The sequence below is a fragment of the Anoplopoma fimbria genome, chromosome 18, assembly GCF_027596085.1.
Source record: "Anoplopoma fimbria isolate UVic2021 breed Golden Eagle Sablefish chromosome 18, Afim_UVic_2022, whole genome shotgun sequence".
Classification (NCBI taxonomy): domain Eukaryota; kingdom Metazoa; phylum Chordata; class Actinopteri; order Perciformes; family Anoplopomatidae; genus Anoplopoma; species Anoplopoma fimbria.
Genome location: NC_072466.1, coordinates 16,878,287 through 16,905,835, shown reverse-complemented (window position 1 = coordinate 16,905,835; position 27,549 = coordinate 16,878,287). Strand labels below are relative to the sequence as shown.

Here is a 27,549-nt window from a genome sequence, read left to right as displayed (position 1 = left end):
AAACTGTTCAGTTTATCCTTTCTGCAGCTTTGCTTCTAATAATCCCTAACAGCTTTTCATTATTTCGCAAACAGCACACGGGCTGACAGGAAATGCTAATGCAGCAGTATGTCACTGAACACAACAGCGGCCTGGATAAAGACTGCTGCACGCTGTCTGTCAAACACACACTCAGGCACAGCGATATCATCATCTGAGGTTTAGGGAAGCATTTGATGTTGGACTACTTCTGTCACTGTGGGAATGTGTTTATATAGAGGGTTAACAGGCAGTGCATGTACATGCCTCTAACTCTAACTCTCAATTAACTAATGTGTAATTACTGTGTGTGTGTGTGTGTGTGTGTGTGTGTGTGTGTGTGTGTGTGTGTGTGTGTGTGTGTGTGTGTGTGTGTGTGTGTATTAGACTTATATGGTACTGTAGTATGTATGTGCGTGTGCCAAAATCCTCCTTTGTCACCATGCCTGGCAGAGGCCTCAACAAAGGAATTCCCACTATAACACACGGAAAGATGTGTGAGCAATACCTGTGACTTAACTTGTGTGAATGACATCCATATTAAGTAGGGCACCCTGTAGATAGCCAGGGAGCGAGAGAGTGTGTGTTTTTTTTAAGTTTTTGTATTCATGCTGGTTTGGAGTCACACTGTTTATATTAGCGGTAACCTATAATCCGTTTACAGATATATTTATAGACCAATATTAACTTCTGCCAATAAAAGTTTCAGTGATATACTCTTTGATAACCTTGAATAAATAAGTATTTCTTCCTGGACAGTCAGTGAATCGGCTGGGCCGATATATCAGCTATTATTGGCTTAATAAAATATATATTGCATCTGTGTGAATGGTATACTAATGTTAATGATAAGAACCAAGTAACTGGAGTACAGATATGTAAAAGATGTGTTTGTTTTAGTTTTAGTGTCCATTACTTCAAACAGTTTGTCCATCAGAGAGCACTGGTTTGTTTTCCAGCAGTCCCACTCACTAAGTTAGTCACAACTCTCTAAAGTTCAAATATAAGGGTTATATAAGGGCTTCAATAAAAGTCATATTGGCAAATATATCTTTATTGCTGTTAAGTTTTTGTTTCATTTTGTGGCAACACTTTACTCTGAGTCCCCCCTATATGGTATTTCTAAGCACAATATAACCATTTAATAAGTTGTTTGCAACATACTGCTACATAGCTGTATTATATTTAAGATATAATTGTTAATTTATGTATTTGTCAACAGCTGTATCTCCTTCTCTTGGCACTCACAAGGCTGCTGTAAAGAAAGATAATGACAACATAGTACAATATAGTAGTGTTACACAGTATGCAGATACTAGAAAGCTATCGCAATACCCGGTATGATACCCTATTTTATTACTACCAGTACTTTAGGAATGACAGACATGCATCATTTCCAATAAGTTACATAAATGTGCAACAGCTGGGTAGTGGGCTATTTGTGTTGTGTGTTTATAATGCTCATTCCACAAAAAGTGCTCAATCTTTTCAAGTTTTATTTCCCTATCTAAAAGACATTATTAGAGTTTGTATGAATGTCAATGCTTAATAAATCGTATAGGAGATCCCGTATCGGTTCATCCTTAGCAGACACTTCCCACGTTCCCTTTTATGGTCTCAAAATAAAAAAACCTTTGATCTAGCACATGCTATTTTCTCTATTACACAAAACCACTCGCACACGGAACAGCTCATCCGTAAAAGTACATGTGAATGTGTGTGAGAGTCGGTGTAGAGAGGGCACACTGCGTGAGAGATAACCCCGACTTCAAAATCCACCCACCATGCTCTCTGACTAACGCCTCAGAGTCAAAGGTCTCCCAGAGGAGAGGTCAAAGGTCTGTGATCGTATGAGAAAGTGAGTCCACTTCACTCTCTGGCTGTAAAAAACAGATCCCACCTGTGTGTGTGTGTGTGTGTGTGTGTGTGTGTGTGTGTGTGTGTGTGTGTGTGTGTGTGTGTGTGTGTGTGTGTGTGTGTGTGTGTAGTCCCAGGAGGGTCTTCCGTTGTATTGGCTGTGGGTATAGAAAGGAATAGTTCACTTCAGACCCGACACTAAACAATATCGTACCACAGCCTGTCGTGAGCTATTGCTTAAACACATGTATGTATATAAACATGACATACACTGTGATAGAACACTAACCCTAAACTGTGCATTATACCACTTAAATACAGTCACTATTCATGAACGTAGAGTCCACGTATCTTAGTCAAATGCAGTGAGGAAATAGGGTTGGGAGAAACAACACTAGGAAGCTGCTTGCTTGCTGAAGGAAAAATATTTATTTAAGCTTCAGATGTGCACACAAGAGAAAAAAATTATTCTGCCTGAGGAACACCGAGTTCAAAACATGTTGTCTGCCTATCATCAGCCTGTTGTGTTACAGCCTTTATAACGATCGTCTTTTGCTCCGTGTGCGCTTTTGTTGACGCATCCCCATCAGCCTAAAATGTTTTCACTTCTTGCGAGCGAGGAGTTTCCGATTGTGTTTGTCCACGTTTGGTATTTATGACTGTTCCTAGGGCGATTACAAAATGCAGCGGTATAATTTGCTACTGAAAACATTCTCCAAGCAAAGAGACAATGTTGTTCTCCCAACAGCATCACCTTCATCTTCATTCTGTTTGACTGAAATCAGTCTCTTTTTTTGAACTGAACAATCACAAACAACTACATTCTGCTGATTTACAAACTTAATTTAACCTTGATTTAATCTCTTTTTTGATAAAACCCTGCTAGTAAGGAGAGCCCACTTGACAGACCAGAGCACTTCATCGCATACAGTTATCACTTCAGAGTTATCCGTCACCATCTCCACACTCCCACATCTCCTCTTCACTCTGCGTCTTACAAAAGAAAAGCAGCAAGCGTACACACAGCTTGGGAATATATGTGTGTGTGTGTGTGTGTGTGTGTGTGTGTGTGTGTGTGTGTGTGTGTGTGTGTGTGTGTGTGTGTGTGTGTGTGTGTGTGTGTGTGTGTGTCAGAAAGTCAGGGAGTGCTCGAAGGAGGGGTTATCAGGTGTTTAGGAAACTAACCAGAACTCCATTTCCGAGAACGTAAACCATTTTTGGCCTCTGGTTTGATGCTTCTGTGCGGAGACTGAGCATAGCTGCATGTCTGAGTGCTTTCTGGTATGAAAATAAAGATATCATTCAGTATTTAGGATAAGGTGTAAACAACTGGGCTGGACAATAATTCAACAGCCCGATACTGTGATGAATCAATCTTTGCACACACCAGTCTGATGGTATGCTGGAGACAAACTCTAATATCTAAATGAGATCTGAAACTAACTCATTTATATCAATGATATAAACTTGCTCAATCAAGTGTGGTTGCTAAAAATAAAATATGTGTTGTTCGATAACAAATATCTGAATGTTTAATTCTGGTGTCGTTTTAAATTCATATGCTATATGTGCAGAGCATGAGTACTCTATATGTAGCCTATATAACTAAATAAAATTGGATCGTTTTTTGTAGGTTACAGATTTAATAATAATCTAGTTCTGCTCTTAGTTTTGGAGAAAAATATAGTTATGAAAACTCCTGAAATACCAGTAATAAGAAGTGCGGCTCTTACAAGCCCATCATGTGAATATTCAGCCTTTGGGGGCATTTTTTTGCATTTATCGGTATAGAGATTGACAGGAAATGAAGGGATGGAAAGACATGCAACAAAGATCCCCAGCTGGAATCATGGAGAGCCCAACAAACGATCACTTTAAAACATTCAGCTGTCCAGTGTCACTACTTGATCACGCCATTAGTTTTTTAACACTTTTTAGCATGAAAAATAGGAAAGTCTTAGATTTCAGATAATAAAAGCTGGACTTTGGAACACTAGTGGTTCTTCTTTACACATCTGCAACAGTAAGCAGGGAGCAGTTTCTGCTACTGACGGGAATTTCAAGCATTAATACTATTCAATCATTATTATTCGAAGATCATAGCGCCATCTTTTTGTGTATACAAAGTAAGAAAACTGTAATGCAGCATTTTACCACAACAGGAATGTCATCGAAGACTGTTTGTAGTACTGCTAATCCCGAAATATTGCAGTACTTTCAACAGTGGGCCATAGTCTCAATCCCACTGGTGTTAATTGCCAGATACTGCAGCCCTGTGTTTCATTAAAGACAAATACTGGCAAACCAAAAAAGGTTAAACCCCTAGTTTCCATGGAGACACTGAATACTTGAATTTGGATTTCTTTCGGCATTGAGGAGATGAATTTAAAAGAGAAGGGAGGAGAGGGGCTTTCTGGATGATGGCTGCTTGAAAATGAGAATAGATTCCAGCTGCTGTGCGTCATCTTAGTCACACACACACACACCACACACACACACACACACCACACACACACACACAGAGAGAGAGAGAGCCTAATAAAATGAACTGAGTTCCTGAGTCAATATTGTTGCAGCCCCACCTGCAGTAACATGGGGGGATTCCTCCCTAAGCCTGTGTCCAAGGTCAGCTGGACCGAGGTTTCTAACTCAGAAGCTGGGAGGGGAAACTTATCCCAGATCAGATCCCAGCGAAGGCATTTCACAGACATCAGACACACCAACAGATGGAGAAAATGAAAAGAGAGGGGGATAAAGGTGAAGACAAAGAATCCCATCGCATGAAGCGGGCAAATTATTTTACCTCTTGCTTGAAATAGCCAAAGGATGCCAGGCTTACAGCACATTAACCACAGTATCAGATATCTTGGTGGTAGGATTGCAGATGTATCAACAGAAACTCAAATCCACCTCCTGTCTTAGGACTACTCTGTGGTTCAGATTTTAAAATGGTTTATGAAATGGCTTCAAGTAAAACAAAAGGCTTAAAACAATAAGTATAGAAAAGTGTGGAAATGTAGTTCAGTCTATCTACGGGTTTGAGAAATTCCTTAAGATCCATAAAAGATTGCACAATCAAAATTGTGTTACATTCAACAATTGTGTTTATTTATAAAAAAAGAAAGGGACTTAATAACAAGATATAAGTGATTATGACATTAATGTTTAGTCTAATAAAGGATTGATTATTATTATTATTATTATTATTATTATTATTATAAGTGATTATGACATTAATGTTTAGTCAAATCAGGTGTTCTACTTTTATCTAACAACAAACGAGCTGTGCAAATAAAGAAAAAATAATTACGGTGTGATTCAAATGCTGACCTTGACAAGACAGATGTCTAAGGGTCTGCAGATATCCCAAATAACGCGTGAATAGAGCTGCAACGCTTAGTCGATTGGCAGAAGGGCAAACGGCAAATATTTTGGGATGATTAATCGTAATTTTTCATGCAAAAATATGAGTAAATGCTTTTGTCATCATATCAAAGTGAATATCTTTTGGTTTAGGACTGACAAAAAAAAAGACACATTAAAAGACATGGCATGAAATACAAAAATAAATGGTGTGGTCTACATTTTTTGAGTATTCTCCTTAGGACAGATCCCAAGGTTTATTGAGAATTTATAATTCATTAATTCATGGCATGTTATCGGAACAGTTTGGGTAGTTGAGAGTTGATTAAATATGTTCAGTAAATAGTGGACATCTAGTTGGCCAAACCTACTGCTGGCCAATACTTTTGAGCTTTCATTTATCATCGTTTTTGTGGAAGATTTTATCATGAGAATGTTCTAATTATTTAAACATGCTTTCATGTTTCTTTCATGACGCAAAAAATGAAGTCTGGACATTTGGAAACCTTCAATCAAGATTAACAGCAAATCTTTGGAGCTGCAACAAGATCTGCAACATATGATTCCAATCTCATCTTTTCATGTCATGAATCAAAACAGACTCATATCAGAGCACAGACCACAACAAGTTGATCAGTTATCGTCAGGACGACAGATGGGGGTAAACCTTGAGCTGTTGTTGATTTATTGCTGAGCTTTTTAACTGTCTATTGAGAGATGTATTCAGTTAGAATGAGACCTCGGTCATACTTTAGCCACTCCCAGCCAACCTGGACGCTTCGGATAAAGAAAGGAGCCAGATATTTCTACAAAGCAGTCCTGTCTTATAACATCTTAAAGATAGAACTGAACAGGGTGACAGTGCCAATTTGGAATGTATGTTGTTTCACTGAATATCCTGCAGAACAAAAACAACCTGAGCCACCAGGAAAAACAAAGGGAGGCAGCGGAGGCCTGTTGTCCTCAATGAATGAAATGACTAAATGCACACATTTCCTCTGTGGCTGCAAAGAAAAGCCTCTTTGTTTCAGGTGAGTTTCTGCTTCAGTATCGGGCCGTCCAGCCGCCAAAACCCCCCCCTCGCCTCCCTTCTATCCAGCTCACCCCGTCATCCTGACAGAGCAAGGCATTGTGGGAAGGTATGGTATAAATCGTCTGGACCCGGTGGTAACGCCTGGCCACAAATCAGACCTGCTCACTGCCTCAACGCCTCCATAAGCAACACACAGGGATCAAGACTGGCAGCTAACTGCATGGAAGGAAATCACTGTGGGCAAGCGGGTGTGCATGCGTGTGTGTGTGTGTGTGTGTGTGTGTGTGTGTGTGTGTGTGTGTGTGTGTGTGTGTGTGTGTGTGTGTGTGTGTGTGTGTGTGTGTGTGTGTGCGTGCGTGCGGTGATTGCCCACCACAAGGCCTTTAAAAGCTGATGAGGTTGTGTCCTGTCTGGCATACACGTATACACAGACACAGGGTAAACCCCATATCTTATATGAGACATGATGTATGGCTGACATGGCTGCTAACTTCAGAAACAGTTCAAGATGAAAATAGGCACACCTTCTCTTCTGTAAATGTGAACATTCTAAAGACCTATAAATTCAAGAATATTCAAATAATGCCCTTTGTTTACCCACTTCATTTGTACCATAAGACATAATCTATCCACTGAAACTCAACCAGAAGTTATGAGTTATTAAACACACAAAATGATTAATATTGGACCAATATATCACCTTAAGTTGGACTCAAGAGTCAAGAGTTTTGGGTTTTTGCTTGACTGCTAACCTAAACATCGAATTGATAATCTAAGATATGTCAATACATTTTTAACTGATTTTCAGCTCCAGATCGAAACATGCAAACTACGGATGGCGGGAGGTTATGGTGTAAAGATGTCTGCACATGTGCTCCAGATATAATTAGCAAGTAACGCTGACCAAGGCGACAGCAGCGTGAGCAGCAACAACAGTACATAAAGGAACTAATGTACAGGTAATACATGTTTTTGCTGTAACATTAATTTATGTGTGTGTGTGTGTGTGTATTTAGTGTGTCTGTTTTTTAAGAGATGCACTGAGGACAATTCCTATCAACCGTTGACACACACACAACTCATTAAGTAGAGGCCCAGGCTGCTGACCATCACAGAGCGGCCATTGTTCTCCAATGAACATCACTAGTTCGGCTCGAAGGTAAGACACAAAAACAACACAGTGCGGTTCTGCTATTCCGAGTTGGATTGTGCAGAAATACAGAATGTGCTGGTGCCTTCAAAAGGTCTTTGTTTCCAAAAATATGAGTAGCTTACAGGAGCAGTTAGTAGAATCTAGACTTCCAATGATGCAACCACAGACTGTAAAAGAAATGGATGAAGTCACTGTGACATTGCCCATTGGTTTGTGGACAATGGTTTTGAAGCCTCAAGTTTAACGACATCTTGATCTTTGGCTATCGCCATACGAACAATGAGCAAGACATTTTCAGTCAACCAAAATGTTACAATTAACTTTCAACTAAAAAACACACTGTGAAAGGGGGTAAAGTTCTGAGGTGAAACACGGACAACCCCCAGACGGACAACGCATTAGAAACAACCCGTAAATGACAATGTAGCCACGTCCCAAAGCACACCCTGCTTTATCATCTATTTAACTATAAATGGGCCATAATCTACTAAATGAGTAGGGCTGCCTCCTCGTAGTCATTGAAGTCGAAGACATTTTACGGTTGGTTAGTCGTTTTGACGTCGTTTCTTTCACGCTGAATTACTTATTTCCACGAAACTCATTTGCACATATCTAGGAAACACGTTTTAAAGTGGTACTCTGTTTTTCTTTGTGGACAAACTCAGTTTTAAAGACCTGTCTATCAAAGCAGTTATTGGGTTTTTCGACAACATTGTATTAGTATTAGTAGACTAAGAATCTTTGTTCAAGAACAGCCCTCAAAATGAATACCATGCTGTAATGGAAAAGACCAAATTCTCTTTACAACGCTTACTAAGGTAATAAATCAAAAGAGTAGTATTGTCATTTTCTCTTAAACTTCGATATAATAATAATAACAGGACTAAGGAGTAATTATGTTAGTTTATAAATGGAATAAGTGGTGTAGAAAAAAATAATCTGACTTTATGACAATGAGACAGGAAAACATGGAGTCTGCAATAACGGTAAACATCATTCACAGAGACGTCTTACTTAAATATGATAGTACTCCAGCTATAACAAAAATATCAGCATAGGTATTTGTGTCAGCTGTGACCGAGTCATATCGGTTTAACTCTGGTGGAAACGTTCAAAGCAAGAGTCAGAAACTAACTGGATAATGAGAGGAAGCATTCACTTCTGCTCCATTTACTGATATTTTCGCTCTCATTCTCACCAACTCTGAAAGGAGAGAGAGAGAGAAAATAGAGAGCAGAAAGGTCACACATGCTCCTGGGCGGGTTTTGTGTGTATCGGAGTGTGTATGTATGTTCAAGAAAGATCAATAACAGTCTGCAGCGGTTTACAGGGGTGGGTGGGTGGGTGGGTGGGGGTTGGTTAAACACGGCACCTTGTGATCAGGGCTATGGAGTTACACACAACACATGCGTGCACACGCACAAACGTGAGCACGACTGTGACCTCACCAGGCGTTTTTCAAGGTCCCAACTAACGTGCGGAGAATAGAGAAGCGCTCTTTGGGAGGCGGCGTGCACACATGCACAAACAAAGAAAACAAAAAAAACACACACTCGGGATGAGGCGTTGAATTATGCAGGCCGGCCCACGTCTCTCTCTCTCAGCCTTGGCGTGACTTTGGGTGAAAACGAGAGGGGGGGGGGGGGGCAAACTATGAGACTGACCAACACACCAAAACAGTCGTATAGTAAACATGTCTGATATCAGGATGTCTGCGAGTCCAGTCTCTTTACCTACAGAACATCTAAGACCTCAGGAGTAATTAACTGCAGTGTGTGCCTTTAAAGCCCTATTCGCACAGGACCAGTATTATCTGGAGTCTTCTTAAGATTTTTAATAACCACAGAGGTCATCTACGTGCTCAATCCGGGGGGGGGGAACTGCTACGTCAGTAATCTGCAAATTAAAAATTTCCATCGCGAATTAGCTCAAATTTGGAGGTCATCTGATAATATTAGTCCCGTGTGAATGTGCATCTCAGTAAAATGGGACCTTTTTTTCTGTGGTTTTCCCTCGCTCTATGAGATTGAGAGTTATTAGGGCTGCAGAGAAAATTGATGATGAGATTTGGAGAAGGGGCAAAATCTCAAACCAGTAAATCGCTTAACTGAAATGAGGCACAGATTTAAGTCGACTCACTCTGGCTTTACCCCTTATCTCATGGGCTTCATCAGCACACACAGTTTCCCTAGCTGTTGCACATTTTCAATTATTCTATAAGACTTTTGAAGAAAGCAAAATCAATCTCATAACTGACACTCTAACCTAAAGTTGCATAACAACCAAGAAAACTCCATCTGCTGAAGACTGGGTTGTACTGCTGAAAGAAGGAGAGAGTAAATGGACTTTGAGTTTAACAATTCTTTTTATCATCGATTTAACTGCCTAGTAGGGATGAAACGTTATTGGTGTCGAGTAAGGTACTGTGTTCTTGTACTCTGATAATACCATATGCGATACCACAATGGCACCAGGATGTTACCCTCTCGTAAGTTATGCCTTATGACCAGGTGCAACGATAATCGATTTGAGGCCAGCTGAAATTTTTACGCAAATCAGCAGTAAGTCGCAGTTTACCCGTCCTGGATATTTAGCAGCCTTGACGTTGCACGCATTGGCCACTTTCCCAGTAAATGTCCGCAACATCAGCTAGTTTAGCTGCTACATTTTCAGTTGTGTCTGCCTGACGTATTCCATGTTGCTGCCAGTGTATTGTAAGCTTGCTGTAACGTCAGCGAGTGTCTGTACGAGAGTGAAAGGGCGTGTGTGACGATGGGTATGAAGTCAGCAGTAACCTTATAGCTATGGTCGTCGCAGTGCAGTGTGTGTGTACAGTTTTTTTTGTCGTTGAATAAATGCTATAACTCCTCAAGACCAGTGGAGAGACTAAATATAACTTACTCAGTTTGCTTGCCAATCAGCTGATGATTAAAGCGAAGGGGCTTAGCCTCAGAGTTAGCAACAGACGTATTTACTTATATAGAGAGATGGGGGAGTGGCAGTCATTTTGTATGCAAAGTAACAACATTTCTGCAACACTTAGTCAATGAAGCCCATTGTCTTTAGCTGCGAGAGGGTGTCAGATTTGAGTATTTTCAAAGTGTTCAAATTCTCCTGATCGAGGGTGCCTGTCCACAAACAGCTGACACTCCTGTGGCCACCGATGGAATCCAACACCGACAAGCTACTGAACGCTGCTATGGCAACCACTTCGCAGCTGGGTGTCATGTTGCCATGGCGCTGGTAGGCGGGCCATGCCCAGTTCTCAGGTGACATGTGGACAAACAAAGAAAAGGAAGGGAGCAAAATATGCCGCTGCAGCAAAACTGGTCCAAGAGACGACTTCTACTAGCAGGGAGACAATAGAACCTCAGTTCTGTACATTAGGACTGAAAATTCCCACTAATGCTGGAAAATATTTCAAACCCACTGAGATAGAAGCAAAGTAAGCACTCCTTCTCCTCCTTATCCTCCTGACCTAAATCTCACAGCCCTGCTGGAAAAAAATTGTATCTGAGAGAGGCTCTCGAAATCTCGACAGCCCGTGGCTCTCTTATCACACCCTCACTATTTCACTGATGGGTTTCAAACCATTTCCTCCCTTCTGTCGACCAATCGGTAATGCAGAGGTCTACCTATATGCCTCATTTTGGAGATCATAATAACAGGACACTGCGATAAAGATAATATTAAGTATCACAGTCATGAACACTGTTAAGCAGTGCTGCTCTTACAAACACCTCATTTACTCATGTGAAGTGCCGTTTAATCGTTCTTACAAAAAACAAGTTTTATTACTTGAGGGAAAGGGTTGAACCCAACGATTATTTCTATGACTCTGTAGATTGTCTAAAAATTGTGAAAAATCCAATTGCAAACAACCCTAAACCAAAAGTCCAAAACAGAAAGATATTCAATTTAATTAAATTCAATTTATTTTGCATAGCCCAAAATCAAATTTTTTGCCTTAGAGGGCTTTACAATCTGTACACATGCGACATCCTCTGTCCCTCACATCGCCTCTGGAAAAACTCCCCTAAAAAACCTTTAATTCAACTTACAGTGATACAAAACTAATAATCTGCAGAAAACTCACATTTAATAAGATGGAAGCAGCAAATGTTTGCCATTTTTTCTTATAAAAATAGTTGGCAGTTCATGATTGAGGGCCTAAACCATTCAGCACTAGCCTCATCATCTGTGTGGGCAGTCCTGTACTGATGCCTATATTCCCACATGTGACCAGACTTAAACACTTTTCAAACAACTTTTTACTGTAATGCAACAAATGTAGCTAGGTCTACATACAGAGAAAACTTGTTTATAGGGTCTGAAATGTATCTGAAAGCAGTCATCATAAGGCTCGGGCCATATTTTGACTGGCACAAGGGATGTTTTGATTAAAGTTGCAGATATGCTGAAACTGGTGCCGCAAGTATTCAAATTAGTAGATGACATCATCCGGCCTTCACCAGAGACCCAGTTCGAAGCAGTAGAAGTCCTGGTTGGAGCTCAATTCCCCACATGTGCAGGATTTAGTGCACCAGGACATTTTCGCAGTCCGTCGCAGTAAAGTTTAAAACACTTTCCACTGGTTGGTAAAATAAATTGCCTGGTATCAACATGTGTTATGTGGTGAACTCTGCCACTTACTGCGCTGATGGATGATGCAGTGCATTTGCATAGGGCTCTGCCTCCTTAGACAAACAACTGACCTGGAACAGTGGCTTGGACTGCAGCCTCTCCCCTTCTACACACACACACACATACTAACACACACACAAACACTCAGGCCACATATATTAAAGACCAGACCATATTAATGCAAAACACATATTGGGAAGCAAGTTACAGACAAATTATTTTGTTCTCTTTCTCTTCCCTGAGAGAGATCTACACCCAAACCCTAAACTCAAAAGAAAGACACACAGACACACAGACACAGACACACACAGACACACACAGACACACACACACACACACACACACACACACACACACACACACACACACACACACACACACACACACACACCTTCCATCAGCCCTGGTCACACATCCCCACTGCACTGCTGCGTGTTTGTGAAAGCCATTCTTATGAAACTGGGTGGACGCTAAGAACAACAAATAAGAGCGGGTGGAGCAGTGCGGAGGGAAGTCCCCGGCACACTGAGGTCACCCACACAGTATTATTGCATTTTTCTGTTCAAATCCTCCAGCAGACGGGTGGGGCTGTGCTGCGAGGACAGGGTGCAGCTCCATTGGGGGGTGTTCTAACAACCAGCAGATGAGAGGAGTGGAGTCGAGAACAAAAAAAACACACAGGCACGCCGTTGGTTTGTTACTTCAACAAAATGCAGCGCCTGCTTGTCTTCGCCGGTCGCTCATTCCTTGCTCTCCTCGTAGCTTATTTTGCTGCCAAACAGCCAATAAAAGTTATATACCATCGACACATGGATGTGTATGTTTGCTGACATTCAGTTACAGTCATCATGCATTTATACTGCTCTGCTTAACAGCATATGAGCAATGTTTTCATTTAACCAGAAGGATTTATGTTCAGATTGTGTAAGTGAAAAATATATAATACACTGTTATCTGATACGACACTGAACCTTAAGTGCTTGCTTGGACAAATGCCATGATAGTTAACACTAGCTTGCAAGTTAAAGTAGCATTAGTTGACATCTGTGGCCACTTGGGGACAGCAGCACAAGTGGAAAACACAACATCTGATACACAGTGGAAACGGCTTATAGCGATCAACCGCTTATGTGGATCACATCCGCTTAAAGTGTTAATATTGGGTGTTTTCATACATGACAGCATAGAGAAAAACCTTTTAAATCTACATGAGGCCCACATTAATTAATTGCTTACTTTATCCCTTGATACCTTTGCTTTGCCTAACCCGTCCGCTAACTAGCTTACTACCTGAGCCTGTGGCTGCCTGCACATTGAAATCATGCAGGAAAACAAAGGTGAATTTCTCTCAATGAAAAAACGATTTTTCACATGGAAAGCACCTGTGGTTGAATGGGTGCCGATCATCTGCATCCATCACTGCTATAGTGACACAGAGCCGGTCAAAAAACAGCAACGATGAGCCCAAAGCTAGCCCTTAGTGAGGGAAAAGGCAGAAGGATTGGCAGCAAGCCAGGAAATAGCCAGGAAATAGCCACGCAAATGTCAATAAGATGGTAATCTGCAAGACAAGCAGAGAAATACCAAAAACTCATTGATTTGGTGATGCGCAACCTGCTGAAAGATACCAGATGAGAGCGATTAGACTGGAACAAAACAGTAAAGTTGCAGGTTATTAAAGCAAAGAAATGAGCTGAAAGACACTAAAACGTCCTGTAGAGCTGTGGGGAGTGGCAATGATGTGAACACAATTCAGCTATATCAAATTACTTTTTTTCCCCCCAAGAAGTCAAGAAAAAGAACATTTCAGTCAAACGCCAAACCAGCAAACATTTCAACACACAGTCACAGCTCCAAAAATGTTGTGGTCCCCGTCTTAAAAGTTGTGGAATGTCACTTGTGTTCCGTGTTGTTGTTGTTTATCATAGCTCTGTGTGTAGTGTTTATTTCTGTGTATGAGGGTTGTTATGCTGGTAATTAAGTTTAACCAATCAAAAAAGATTTCACACCGTAAGGCAGATTCTCCTGAGTGCAGTTCTATGCTTTTGGTCATTTTGTAAGATGCTTAAACTACAGCCACAGTCGACCACTGGGGTCTGCACATAAAGGGCGTCACATATAATCTGCATATATTTCTTCAAATACCAAGTGACCTCTTCAAATCTCTTGTTTTGTATGACCAACTGTCCAAAACCTACAACGATCGGGTTTACTGTCACATAAAAGATACATAAAAGATGCAGCAAATCATAACAGCTGAGAAGATGAACCAGCTAATGTTTGACATTTTTGCTTAAAAAATTACTTAAACGATTGATTGATTGATTCATTCATTAATTGTCAAAACAGTAGCCTTTCAACTTGTCTTTATTTTCTATGAATTAAAATTTTTAGATAAAATGCAGTGGTATCATTTATTTTTTCAAAATATCTCTTCTACTTTTACGTCTTTCTACTGTTTCCAGATTCTCTTTAGACAATAAAAGTCAAATCTGAGTATATGGAGAAATACATTTACTGCACACAGCAATTCAGAAGGTTTATAAAAATAAAAAAAATGATGCCTTCTGTAATTGATCAGGATGGACCAAAACCAGATAAATCTACTAGTGACATCTAAACTCACTGGTCACTTTTTAATAAAAATATTTTTCAAAATAAGAAAATCAACTCAGAAATGCAAGGGTACATTAAAGTTGTTTTTATCCGTCTTTGATCTCAATGTGGATTTCTATTAACTAGCCAAATCCAATATTTTGGTTAAAGCCCTGCTGCCATCTCCCTCTGACCACTCGTAAAACGGTTTTAGCCCCAGTCATGACACCTCCTTGTTTTCCCTCCTTCTGGGACACGACTTAGACATTGATCTGCCGCAAAGCACCATGGGAGCTGGTAGCGAGCGAGTGCTGCAAAAACACTCACAGTCATTGGTCCCTGATTGCTGTCTGATCCTGTGAGGTCAACGGGGGGTTACCTCCCATGTGATTGGCCCACGGGGAGGTAGGCGGGCTCTGACTGACAGGTGGGCGAGCATATCAACTGGCTGAGAGGGCAACACCGACCAAACGGAGGAGAGGGAAAAAAAGGGGGCAAGGCGGGGAGGAGGTGAGCCAGGCCTCTGAGGGGATTAACACGGTCTGACAGGCTGGCTGGGACACACACACACACACACACACACACACACACACACACACACACACACACACACACACACACACACACACACACACACACACACACACACACACACACACACACACACACACACACACACACACACACACACACACACACACACACACACACACACACACACACACCACACACACACACACCTCTTAGGGCGGGCTGCTCTGCTGAGCACACACAATACACTGCTTGTTTTAGAACAAGAGGAAAGAGAGAAAAGATAGATAAGAGAGAGGCCAAATCACAGAGAAGGAATGTGTGTTTGACAGAGAGAGGGCAAAGCAGGAGTGAGATTATGAACCACAGGTGCTTCCATGGAGAGAAACTCCCTCAATGGTCCTAATGTAAATTCCATGACTCTTCCACGACTTTCCCAATTATCCTTCTTTTCTGGTTTATGAAGGAGCGAAACGTCTGGACTCGACCTAAGTTCCACTGGAAGCCGTCCACTGCAATAAATGTTTGAAAGTAGCTGAGAAATGCATTAATTTCGGTTTGTAAAATTCCCCCTTCACATTCCCCAATTTCCACAGAGAGTCTATGCTCTGTTACCTGACCTTCCTCGTCTGGAATTCACCACTCAAAAAACTCCATTTGCATTCCGGGAATTCCATGATCAGTAGGATCCCTGAAGACTATGACATATTACCCATTTGGATCCCCGCACAGCTCCTCAAACACTCACATAGAGGCAATGCTGATGTGTAATTCTGGGCTGCTTAGGGAGGCCTCTTTAAGGAGCGCTTCACATATATCGATCAGTGTTGGGCGACCCATCTGGGTAAATTAATTGCCTCCCTAGTAGAGCAGGGTTTCTGCAAGATTGACCAGGTGTAATTTAAGGCTTAAAGAACCTTTAAATTAAACTAAGAATTGATTGTCTGATGTATTTTGCAACCTAAACAGATGTGTAAATACAAAACTGTGGAATGTAACTGGGATGACTCATTGGAAGCTCTGCACAACAGAAAGATTGTATCATTTCTTAAAGTCTTGAACTCAGATCAGTTTACTGGAAGACAGTTTGTATTCTTTTTTTCAGTAGCCTATAAATTTGTGTTTGATATAAGTTGAGTTACCTTTTTGCATTTGCTGCCATCTAAATCTTGCGTTGCTGTTGTCTCTAATCTGCGTCTAAATACAAAGTATCTAAGGTAGCTAAAGTTAGGCTTGATGGTACATGCTGGAAAAACTACCCGTAATTAGTAGTATATTTGTCTGCTACAGCTTCTAATCTAAAATGAGCATCATCACTTTAAACCTGGAATCACAGACCTTAGCGTTCAGTAAAGATACTTAACCAAAGTATGATTCACTTTCCTTATCATTTCATAACAAGTTTATCAAATTATTATGTTTCCACCCGCTCCTTAATTTGAATACATCACATTACGTTTCCATGAACACGTCGTGATGAAGATGTTTTCGCCCGATAACCCTCACACAGCCACGGGAGGCTGATGTGGACTTCCTAACCTGCTGAGAATAAACAGCGGTGATAAATATCCGGGCCGCCCAGTGTGACGCCCCCTCCATCCTTCTTTTTAACGGGCAGCAGCCAATAGACCGAGGCCAGCTGCATTAATTGCAGCTGCTACGGGTGAGCGATGTGGCTGGACAAAGATCGGATACTGAACCGGAGCATTCACACGCGACAGCAGAAATGTCAAGTTGATTAGGATTTAAAAATGTGAATTTATGAATAAAGAACAGCAACACGCCATCCATCTTGTCAGATATGGATATGACATATATGAATATGACAACTTGCAACTAGTGAAATCACAGCCAACTTCATGCTTGGACCGTAAAACACCCAACCGGTCAGAAACACTACAGAACCGAGTTCAACACGAAGGAGCACTGGTTGGATGATGGAAATGAGTTGCAAGGTTACTCATCCAATCATGACAGTCCGTCTGTCGGGAGTGTGTATTTATGTGTGCACTCCTACGTGTGTGTGATATAGAGATGGGCAATAACTCTGCTGGACAGGCTATAAGACTTGCGGTCGTGATCTTTTGCCCAGCTTGGTAATGAGTGATAACTCTCACACATGCACCACACACACACACACACACACACACACACACACACACACACACACACACACACACACACACACACACACACACACACACACACACACACACACATGCACCACACACACACACACACACACACACACACACACACACATATGCACGCACACACTGTTTGGCCATGAAATGCAACATTTAAAGCTGCAACTGGTTGGACTGGTAGGCAGACATTTGTGGACATGGACTCTCAGACACATGCAGAGCTCAAATGATCTGAAGCCTACAGGAGGCTGGAAATGCAGACATGATGCTGTCGCTGGTGAGAAGTAGTTTCACTGGACTGGGTTGGAATTTGTACTGAACATCAACCAAAAAAAAAGAATCTTTAAATTAAAAATAAAATTATATTTCCAATAGTTTCAACTTTTTGCAAGCAAATTTTGATTCTGTGTTCCAATATAGATCTATCACATCTAGAAGTAAGTTGGTCCTTCATCAGAAGTTAGGCGCCACAGATGTTGCTAAACTTTCTAAGATATTTTGAATGTGAGCTGGTATGTAAAGGACCCGTACATTTAAAAACAAGACCAGAACAAACCACATTATACGCCAGTCATGTATTCTCAAAAGCACTGAGCTGATTCCTGATTATAAAAGCAAAGCACTGCAATACAAAGTGTCCACACAAGTTCAGAACAATAAAAGTATAAAGAGGGAAAGGATAATGGAACAGGGAAATGGCTAGCTTTACACTGTGTGTGTTAAAATATATGGATCCATGCTCCTTTCCATTACAATCCTACTAAGCCTTCACCCATTTTCACTTCACACAGCGGGTTGTTATTCGTTCACCTTTTCAGACTACATTTCACAGCACAAGCAGACCCATCAGGATGTTTCTGGTCTCCACAAAACCACATTTTTAGGAGGGTCATGCTAGACCCCATTTGTACTTGTAACATCTCAGGGAGGGGATTTTTTTTCGAGCAAGATGTCGGCAAGATGCATTCGTAATCTTTACTGCTCCCAAGTGGAACTACATAAATAAGGTTTCTGTTGTAATAGCCATTCACTGAAATTACACTGAATTTAGCAATCTTTCTTGCACAGAGCTGTTGCAGCGTTCATCTGATCCCTGATCAGTTCAAGCTGAATGATCTGTACGGGTGAGGGAGGGACGTAAGTGAGAGCCTGTGAAGACGACTCAACTTTTGCCTTGCTCGTGGTCGAAACATGCAAGTCGCCCATGTGTTTGTGTTAGTCTGTAGATTTTCTCTCTTTTTTGTAGTTTACAAAAAGCTTCCGTTGCATTACCACCACCCTCTGGACTGCAGTAGGGTTGACCCTAATTTGTACACGGCCTGGGAAAACCAAAAGGGACTGCCATTTTAAATTGTGATTTGGTTGAAGCATTTATGTGGATAATGGACAAACCAAAGTGATACAAGACATTTAAAATGACAAGTGTAAATGGAGCCTTTAGTGAGATCCTCCACATAGAATCTAGGGACTGCAACACCTTTGATGAAGACACTTAGTTTAGCTTTTGGCTCACACACACTGAGCTAACCCACCCACCTGCGACTCAAACAGCATCACACTGAGCAGCAAACTGAGCAGATAACTGCATGTTCACTTCAGGCCTGGTATATCCAACCATGACGCTAACTGATGAGAGCTTCTTTGAACTGTATTCAGAAAACCTTAAACCATAACTAAAAAAAATAAAAAAAAAAAAAATAAATAAAAAAAATCACACACACTTCTCTTACAAGCCTGTCAACTACATAATATGTGTGGTTGTGAGAGAGAAAGGCCTCTTTCGGTGAGCTCATCACAGCCACTGCGTTACCATGGTGACACAGCCAGCTAGCGGGTACATGACATGATGAGAGAGAGACAGAAAGAGGGAGGGAGGGCACGGCCGATGAACACACAGAGGGACAATGCAAACAGAGATAAATGCACAGAGCGGCCAGCTAGTGTGTGTGTGTGTGTGTGTGTGTGTGTGTGTGTGTGTGTGTGTGTGTGTGTGTGTGTGTGTGTGTGTGTGTGTGTGTGTGTGTGTGTGTGTGTGTGTGTGTGCGACCTCGTGGTATTGTAGTTGTGGCTGAGGCCAGCAAATCTGTTAACCAGGCCTCCACTGTGCTCGCTGCCAAACATGCAGCTACTATCACCAGCAGCTGCTGCTGATGAAAACAGGTACACGCCAGGCCGACACTGACCTTTTAGTCAAAGTCAAACACCAGCAGTGGCGTTGTTAACCCTGTCGGTAGACCCATTAGTATAAACCAAGTAAGAATAGCAAAAAAGCAAAGTACCCCCTAACCAGCGCAAAGCAAAAGATGTAATACACAGCGCTGTGCCATCAGTGTCTGACTTATTAAACTGTCAACACTGAAGATTGCATTGTTGCATTGAATTCAGTTTATGAACTTTTATTGAATATTTATTAAATAACTATTTTTAAAGGATTTTTGAATGGATGCTAATTTTAAATATATTTTTAAAAAATCTCACATACCCCCTGGAGTGCCTTCACGTACCCCCACTTGAGAACCACTGCCCTAGACGAATACACGCAGCGTAAAATGCCAAAGGCATTCAGGAAGTGCCCAGTCTTAGAGCTGCCACGTGAAAACCTTATTATAACCTTACATTTTTGTAAATTAAAGGACACTTGCTTTGAATTGCTGACAGGGGAACAGTAATCAAATCGTGAGGCCAGTAATGATTCGTTCTTTTGATGATGGTCCAGTGCCAAAAATTCCAAACAATGGTTGATTGCTGGTTCCAGCTTCTCAAATGTGAGGATTTACTGCCTTTTATTGTCATACATTTAAGTAAACTGAATCTTGTTGGTCAGACAAAGCGAGACATCTGACGATGTCATCTTGAGCTCTAGGAAAGTGTGATAAACATTTTTTCACAAAACATTTCTCATTATATACCCATTGGTATCACCCCTGATATAAATCTGTAAGTATCTATCCCCTTGAACCTGTGGGCAATGTAGCAAATCAATGCACAGGTTGGCTTTATATACATTTTTGATTTTTATATTACTTTTGCTTCGAAGAAAAAAGCTCCTAAATTTAACGATTATAAGAAAACAAAACAAGAATCAATAATGTTAATACATTTATAGAAACTTGGCATGGGTTGCTGCACCAAAACATATCTGTATGAAGAGTTATGGTGGAGCACTGAAATCTGGAAATAGCTGATAAAATAAAGAGAAAATCTGATCACGCATCCCTCTGAAAAAAAACCTCATTCTAAGCTGACCAGAGGAAACCCACTATCTCCACGCACCACACACTTCCTGTCGGCTTCCTGCTTCCTGTACAACAGGGAAAAGGAGGGAGCACAATTCTTTTTCATTTTCATTTTGTGTCAAAGGTAACTGCTGTATCTTTGGTTCGTGGTTTCAGTACGTCATGACAAAGTACACAAGGAACTTATAGCATGACATAGTGCTGTATGATGACATGTAACTGCGTTCATTGTCTGCTATATTACTGCTTTTATTTTCACATACGGAGCAAAAGCAACAATACAGTATAGCTCCACTACTGGGCAAGTTTTTCAATTAAGCAGTGAGGAAACCATTAATCAGATGTGTGGTTACTATTGTTGTAAACCTGCACCCGTAAGTCTCCTGCAAATGTTTCAAACCACCCCTATTTCTCAGTCATTTCCTCACTGGGCCACAGTGAGGTTGCTAAACTGGATACCACAGAACTTCAACTCATTGACATCCTATACAGCCATATGTAATATACACTGGAGCTGAGGAATATATTGAGAGCCATGTTAAGACCCGCTGATTGTATTTTTAACCACAGTTTTCCACCACATACGGTTCTGCTGCTAAAACCTATGTCCTTTCAAAGCACCTTTTCCTGACTTTTCCTTAAAAAAAAAAGGGAAAAAAAGAAAGAAAAGCCTCTTGTGCAGCACAGTCATGTGCACAGAGGTTACATGAGCTGTTACACTTCAACAATCGTTTCATCAATCAGGTTTCAGAGACTAATTCAAGACATTTAAGACTGGAGGCTACTAGCATTTACTACAGTTTCAACAAGCAGTTAAAACAGACCAAAGAAAAGAGAAACCAGCAAATGTCTGCCTATCAGAAGTTGTGACCGTATTAACAGCAACATAATGTTACGGAATTATATCAGGACAGTGTGCATATAAATACAAAATGTTTTGATCTGTTCAGCTGAGTAGACTAAAAATATGTGTCACACTGTGTTAACCCTGTAATATTTGCCAAGATGTCCAGCTCTCCTACAACTTCAAAGTTCTTCAAAGTCTATTTAAGGCTTTTATTTGTTTAAAAGTCTTAAATTTAGATCCAATACTTTTTCTCAGATCCTCTTAATCTGGGATCTACATGTCAAGCCACAGTGTAGATGTAGGTAAAGTTAATAACTAAATGTATAAAACAATATATAATATCGGCCAGCCTAGAGAGATTTTTAGAGGTCAGTGTTCTCTGGAGTTGATTTGGTGTTGAAGTAGGCCTTTTTATCCAAGCAGGATCGATCGAGCCCTGGCCGGACAGAAAGGCTGCTGTTCCCGTTTTAAACCATAAGCCGCTCTTGAGTTGCTAGGGAAAGAAAGTGAAAAAATTCCTTAGGTCAGCACTCAGGACTAGTCCAGGAGCTTTTAAACAGTCTTGCCCGCATCACGCAAATAAAAGATAGAGGGCAACGGATCTGACTCTTGCTGTTCCTGATAAAAGATTAAGAAAGGTTTATATGAGTCAGTCCTTATCCAAGGAAAAATCACACTTGTGTACAGGAAGCGACCTTATCATTTAACAACTCCAAATTGAAAACTGTAAAGGAAAAAGACAACATAATATATGTCAGACCTGCCCGATAACAACAATGTTTCATGTAATATCAGGCTTATATAGGGCTTCCTGCTTATTACAACACGGTCACAGCCACTTCATAAAACCTCATTTTATCGCTGATTACATACTGCCTGAGTGCACAGTGAGTGAATGCTGAAAGTACTTTTAAAAGGTGATATGAATAATCTACTCTAATCATTTATCTTGCACTGTCCCACGCTCTACAAGGTCTGCTTGTCCTGTACAATGTGCCTGTATGGACTCTAACTCTTTTAGATATGTGGCCCCAACACTTTAGTTTATTGCTGGTTTAGGCTCAAGCTGCCAGTGCACCAGAGCTTGTTAATTAGAATAAAAAAGCGCACATGTAGGGTTTGGGTATCAGGATTGGTTTCAAATTTATGAAGACCATGACTTAAGTCAGAAACTTGCTTTTAGATACTGCGCTCTACATAAGTTATATTCAGGATAATCTCCCGGTCAATCAACTTTTCCCTTATGAACAGCTTTACAAGCACAAGGAACTGCTGGATATCAGTCGACAGCATCCAAACCTTGTGTTTTCGGCTGCAGATGCTGCTGACTGTGCTCACAATCAAAAAAACAGTGCTTCTCTTTAAACACTGCTGTCTGAGGGCATCATTTTTAGGTGACATGTAGCAGTTATTCAATACCACCATATTGTGGATGGCAACGTTCTGACCTGGATGAAGGCATTAAACCAGAGGCTACTTATTTTTATCCACATAAAACAAACCGTTGGTGTGCTTGCATCTGAATTCCAGTGTGTGTATTGTGCTACATCTTTCAGGCCTAGTGTTTATTTAATTATCCAACAATAAGCCCTGTGTCTCTGCCTATGGCGAGTCCCCATGTGACACGAGTACCTGTTATGTTATAATGAGCCCCGCCATAAGTCCCACAGCGGGACTTATTCAGTTTGGGCAGCAAGATTAAAAAGTTTGAGAACCTTTGCTCCAGACTAATCACCCATCCATGGCTAACCTAATCACACGAATGATCTCACCGTTCTCCGAGGCAGTTTGGTCTGAACTACAGAAATGAAACATTGTCAAAAAATCAGATAATGCTGATTGTGTGTGGTAGATCGAATCTAAAAATCAGTGTCAATCACGAACGTTATGTAAAATAGTATTACAAATGCACAGTAGGTTGTGCCCAGCTACACCCGGGACTAGTCTAGACGGTGTGAAGGACACTTGTGCAGCTTGGGGGCTCCACCAGCTGACATATGGGTAGGGTGTGGCGTGGCAGCGAAGGCCATGCATCTGCTTACGTTTAGTCATGTTCTGCTGGACTCAACTCTGAGCAGCAATGCTCCTTGTGCAGCGAGAGAATTACAGCCTAGAGAACTTCTGGACCGGGTTAATCATTCCTCACAGAATGGAGACATTGTGTGTGTGTGTGTGTGTGTGTGTGTGTGTGTGTGTGTGTGTGTGTGTGTGTGCACGTGTGAAGTGCACAACTCTGGCCAACGGCTGGCCAGCTTGAATCCCGATGAATTAATCGGCTCAAGAAGAGGAGAGGGGACCCCGTGGCCCCCCTGCACCCTTATCCAAGGAGAGGTGGGGGGGTTGGCTGCCGCCTAAAAGACACTGCAGCTGACGCAATCAGAGTCATGGCTGTAAATCAAAACCACTTAGGCATGAGACGCACCAGTTGAAGAGTGAGGATAGATTGTTATTGACTAACTCCTTAAGGAGACTAGAAACATCACCGAGCCCTTGCTGTGCTCTGGTGGCTAGCTGTATCCGATACCCTGCAGTGAGGAGCTTCTTATCATCCTGTCATGTTATTAGTAAACAACCACAACCAAGAGTCTAGACTGGTCTTTTTCAAATTTACTAGCACTGTTCCTCAATATGTTGCATGGTCAAAAGAGCAGCTTGCAGCAAGCTAGCTAGTGTAAGGACAATGCAGAGCAACATGACATGGTCTGCATTTTGCACATTTGTGTTTTTTGGTTTGTAGGCTGGTAGCATCCGTGCTTTGAGGAGTGCCCTACCTGGCATAAGCATTTACGCCCAGCTTGTTGCTAATACTTTAAGCTTGTATCTATTTGCCCTGCGTATCAAAACCACCTCGCCGTGTTACTGGGTTTGTCAGCCATTGCAGGCACTGCTGCAAGCCCCGCTACACGACCCACCAACACTGGCACAGCTTTGATGCATTACAACTTTGGGTTTTTTTTTTCTTCATTTAAAATAGATGTTGTACAAAATAATACCACTGATTCGTCTCTTCTATTTGACACGCTTGGCGGGGGGTCACGTTTGCTCCACAGGTAATGTTGCTGCTAACTAGCTGTAGCTAGTCCCGATACGTGCGGTCCCCTGTTGTACTGGAGATAACAACACACCAAACTCCATTCAAAAATCTGGCAATTCAGTGTTGCCTCTCTTGTCGCACACGTACACATATCCCAACATATACCTGTAAGATATTAAAAACAAACCCTTGGCGTTCTCTTCATATCGGTGTACGTGTTAGGGCTGTGTCACCTGTGAGCATTACTCCCACTCTACGAGGTTAGCCTGCTGTGGCTAGGTCACAAGCTACACACAGCTGTGGGCGGCAGCTCGAGGCTAGCCCACGGTCCGTGAGTGTGAACGGCTTCTTAAAGCAGGGATTGTACCTAAACATGGCGAACAAGTATTGAATGTGTCCGTCTTATAGCCATGGCAGATCAAACGTGCATGTAATGCCAGAGGCCGTGTGTGCTGTACATAGTAAACCATCAGCTCGTTCAATGGAGTCTGGGACCCGTCCTCTCCACCGAGCAGACCACGCTCCCCACAACACAACCTTTTCAAGACAAGTGTTGGGAGCTTCCCGGTCTCCCGTTCACCCAGGAGAGGGGCCTGTGGGTCCGCGGGCTCCCTTGCTACCGTCGGGGGGGGTCTCCTACCTCTGTGGGCCGGCTGATCTCGAACAGGTCGAGCCGGTTGGCGTTCCAGTGGTTGATGATGTCGGCCAGCTTCCTCCTCTCCTCCTCCCTGCTCCCCGACATGGTGGACAGGATTTATGACCCTCTCCGTCCGTGTGATCTGTTGAATAAAACTTCCCGTCACGTTAGTCCACAGGAGAAACCAAGAGGGTCAGGTCTGCCGTGTTTTTTTTCTTTTCCGCCGGTACTTTGAGCGGTCTGTCTCTCTCCTAACCGACCGACCGACCGACCGACCTGCCGTCTGATCTGTTACTGCTTCGCGTTCCCGGTGCGCCGCTGCGCGCTCCACATACACTCTGGATGCATGGCCGTGCACGCGCAAAACTGTTAACCGTTTGAGGCCCAGTCAGCGTGATTCGTGACGCTGCTTTACTAAATGAGCTCTGGTGTATAGGGTTAATGATAAGTACTTAGTGTAGTAAGAGGGATTACGTCAGCATGTGTTAATTAAGGGCCTCATTTTTTATTTAAGCTGCTAAACGATTTATTTCATTAATTTGACCACATTAATGCTCCATAAACCAATTATTTTTATTTAAATAAAATGATTAGAGGCATCAGGTAACTTTATTGATGTATGGCTATTATTTGTTTGCACATTAACAATACAATGAAAATGAGAAAGATATAATGTATACAGAAATAATACACATACAGACAAACCTCCACCAACTTTTAATCTAATACATTTAAAGTAAACAAATAGTGTGTGCAGGAGATGTTTCAGATAGGAGCTTATATAAAGACTCTAAAAAGCTGAGCAGAATTACATTTAATGATACATATACATACATATATAATAATGCATAGAAATCAACATAGCAATAATGATATGTAACTGTATCAATCTATACACCAATAGCACACCATAGCTTGTGCCATTGGTGTGTGAGTGTGCCATGAATCATAGACTGTATATAAGAAGGATGTGAATGAGAATTAGTTCAGATCCTGGTGGGCAGGTGGCACCTTGCATGGTAGCCCCTGCCATCAGTGTATGAATGGCGGTTGTCAGCTTCAGGAATATTGTTGAAGAAGAAATATATACTTTTAATATTTTGACTATCCATAGAATGGTAAAGAATGTTATCATGGCACCAATAATGTGAATCTGAGACAGAGGCTGGCTTGCTGCACAGATACACCTTTTGAAGTCGATTACAATGAATATTCTAATAAAAGATGTTTCGGATGGAACATGTCATTTTTGATTAAAAACACCACATTTGTTATTCCCGAGAAAATGTAACTCCTCTCAGTTATCCATTTATCAGAATTGTTTCTCTCTCAAACAGTGGGAGAGGAGCATTCTTTGTGTTTTCTGTTGTCACATTGTCTCCTAATTCAGTCTTAGCCTGCAAGTGCTGAATGCCACATAGCACTGCCAAGTCCCTCTATCAACAACAACACACAACACACACACACACACACACACACACACACACACACACACACACACACACACACACACACACACACACACACACACACACACAAACCTCTGCACTGTATCGTGACAGGTTTATGAAGCAAACACAGGCATCCATACACAAGTTAGTTTTAGGAGTCAGTAGAGAACATGGATAAGGAGGCAGTCTGTTTATAAAATGGCTGTAAAAAGAAAATTGTACCAGTGTCCCATTCCTCGGTTTTATAAGGAAGACAAACCAACTCTACAAACCGCAATGATGTGTGCGCAAACCTGAATTAGAGACTTATTATGACACAGCATGGTATGCTGCATCCAACATTTTACCATGCTCCGAGGAAGAGCTTTCGAAAAATCATCGATAATGCATCACTTTGCATGATACAAAAGCAGCAGTATGCATTTTGGCATTTTTGGGAAGATTTGTAAAACAAAGGAAACTCTGCTATGAGCAATATAAAGTTTCTCACCCCAGTGACAGATTCTTTTTTCCTTGTTTTTAAGAAATTTTCCTTGTTTTTACAAGGCAATACCTAAAACTAAATTACAGAAATGACCTTTTAAGGCAGTAACAAAGCACACACATCCTATTTATATGTATGGGATGGATGAGCCATTGTCTGCAGTCGTACCCAACTGATAAAGTGTGTCACTGCAGGATTTCTTCCTTCCTGTGGGCACGACATAACATAATCAGCAAACGCTGGTTTCCTGTGTGTGGCTGTGTGTGTTTTCGGGGGTAATGGTGAATGTGTGTGTGTGTGTGTGATTGTGTGTAAATGAGCGAGCGTAAAAGAGTGCTCCATCTATGCAAATACCAGCTCTTTTTTTACACACATCTGTCGGTGACTCTGAAAGGTCACAAAATATCAGGCAGATACATGTGAAATGTCAGGAATACAGTGGTGATGGCATCTACAGAAATAGCTGTGATACAGCACTGTGGTTAGTCATGTAGGCAGACAGGGTGAAGAACAGTTGCC

The 27,549-nt window shown here is 41.5% G+C and overlaps 1 protein-coding gene across 1 annotated transcript in view; it reads right to left on the bottom strand.

The window, feature by feature from the left end:
* The window catches only part of afdna (afadin, adherens junction formation factor a), a 96,871-nt gene extending 71,508 nt beyond the window's left edge, over positions 1-25,363 (bottom strand). The window contains 1 exon segment of the mRNA XM_054618984.1: positions 25,099-25,363. Within this exon segment, the coding sequence (XP_054474959.1) occupies positions 25,099-25,200 (102 nt within the window). The 5' untranslated portion in view covers positions 25,201-25,363.
* Between the last annotated feature and the right edge of the window lie 2,186 nt (positions 25,364-27,549).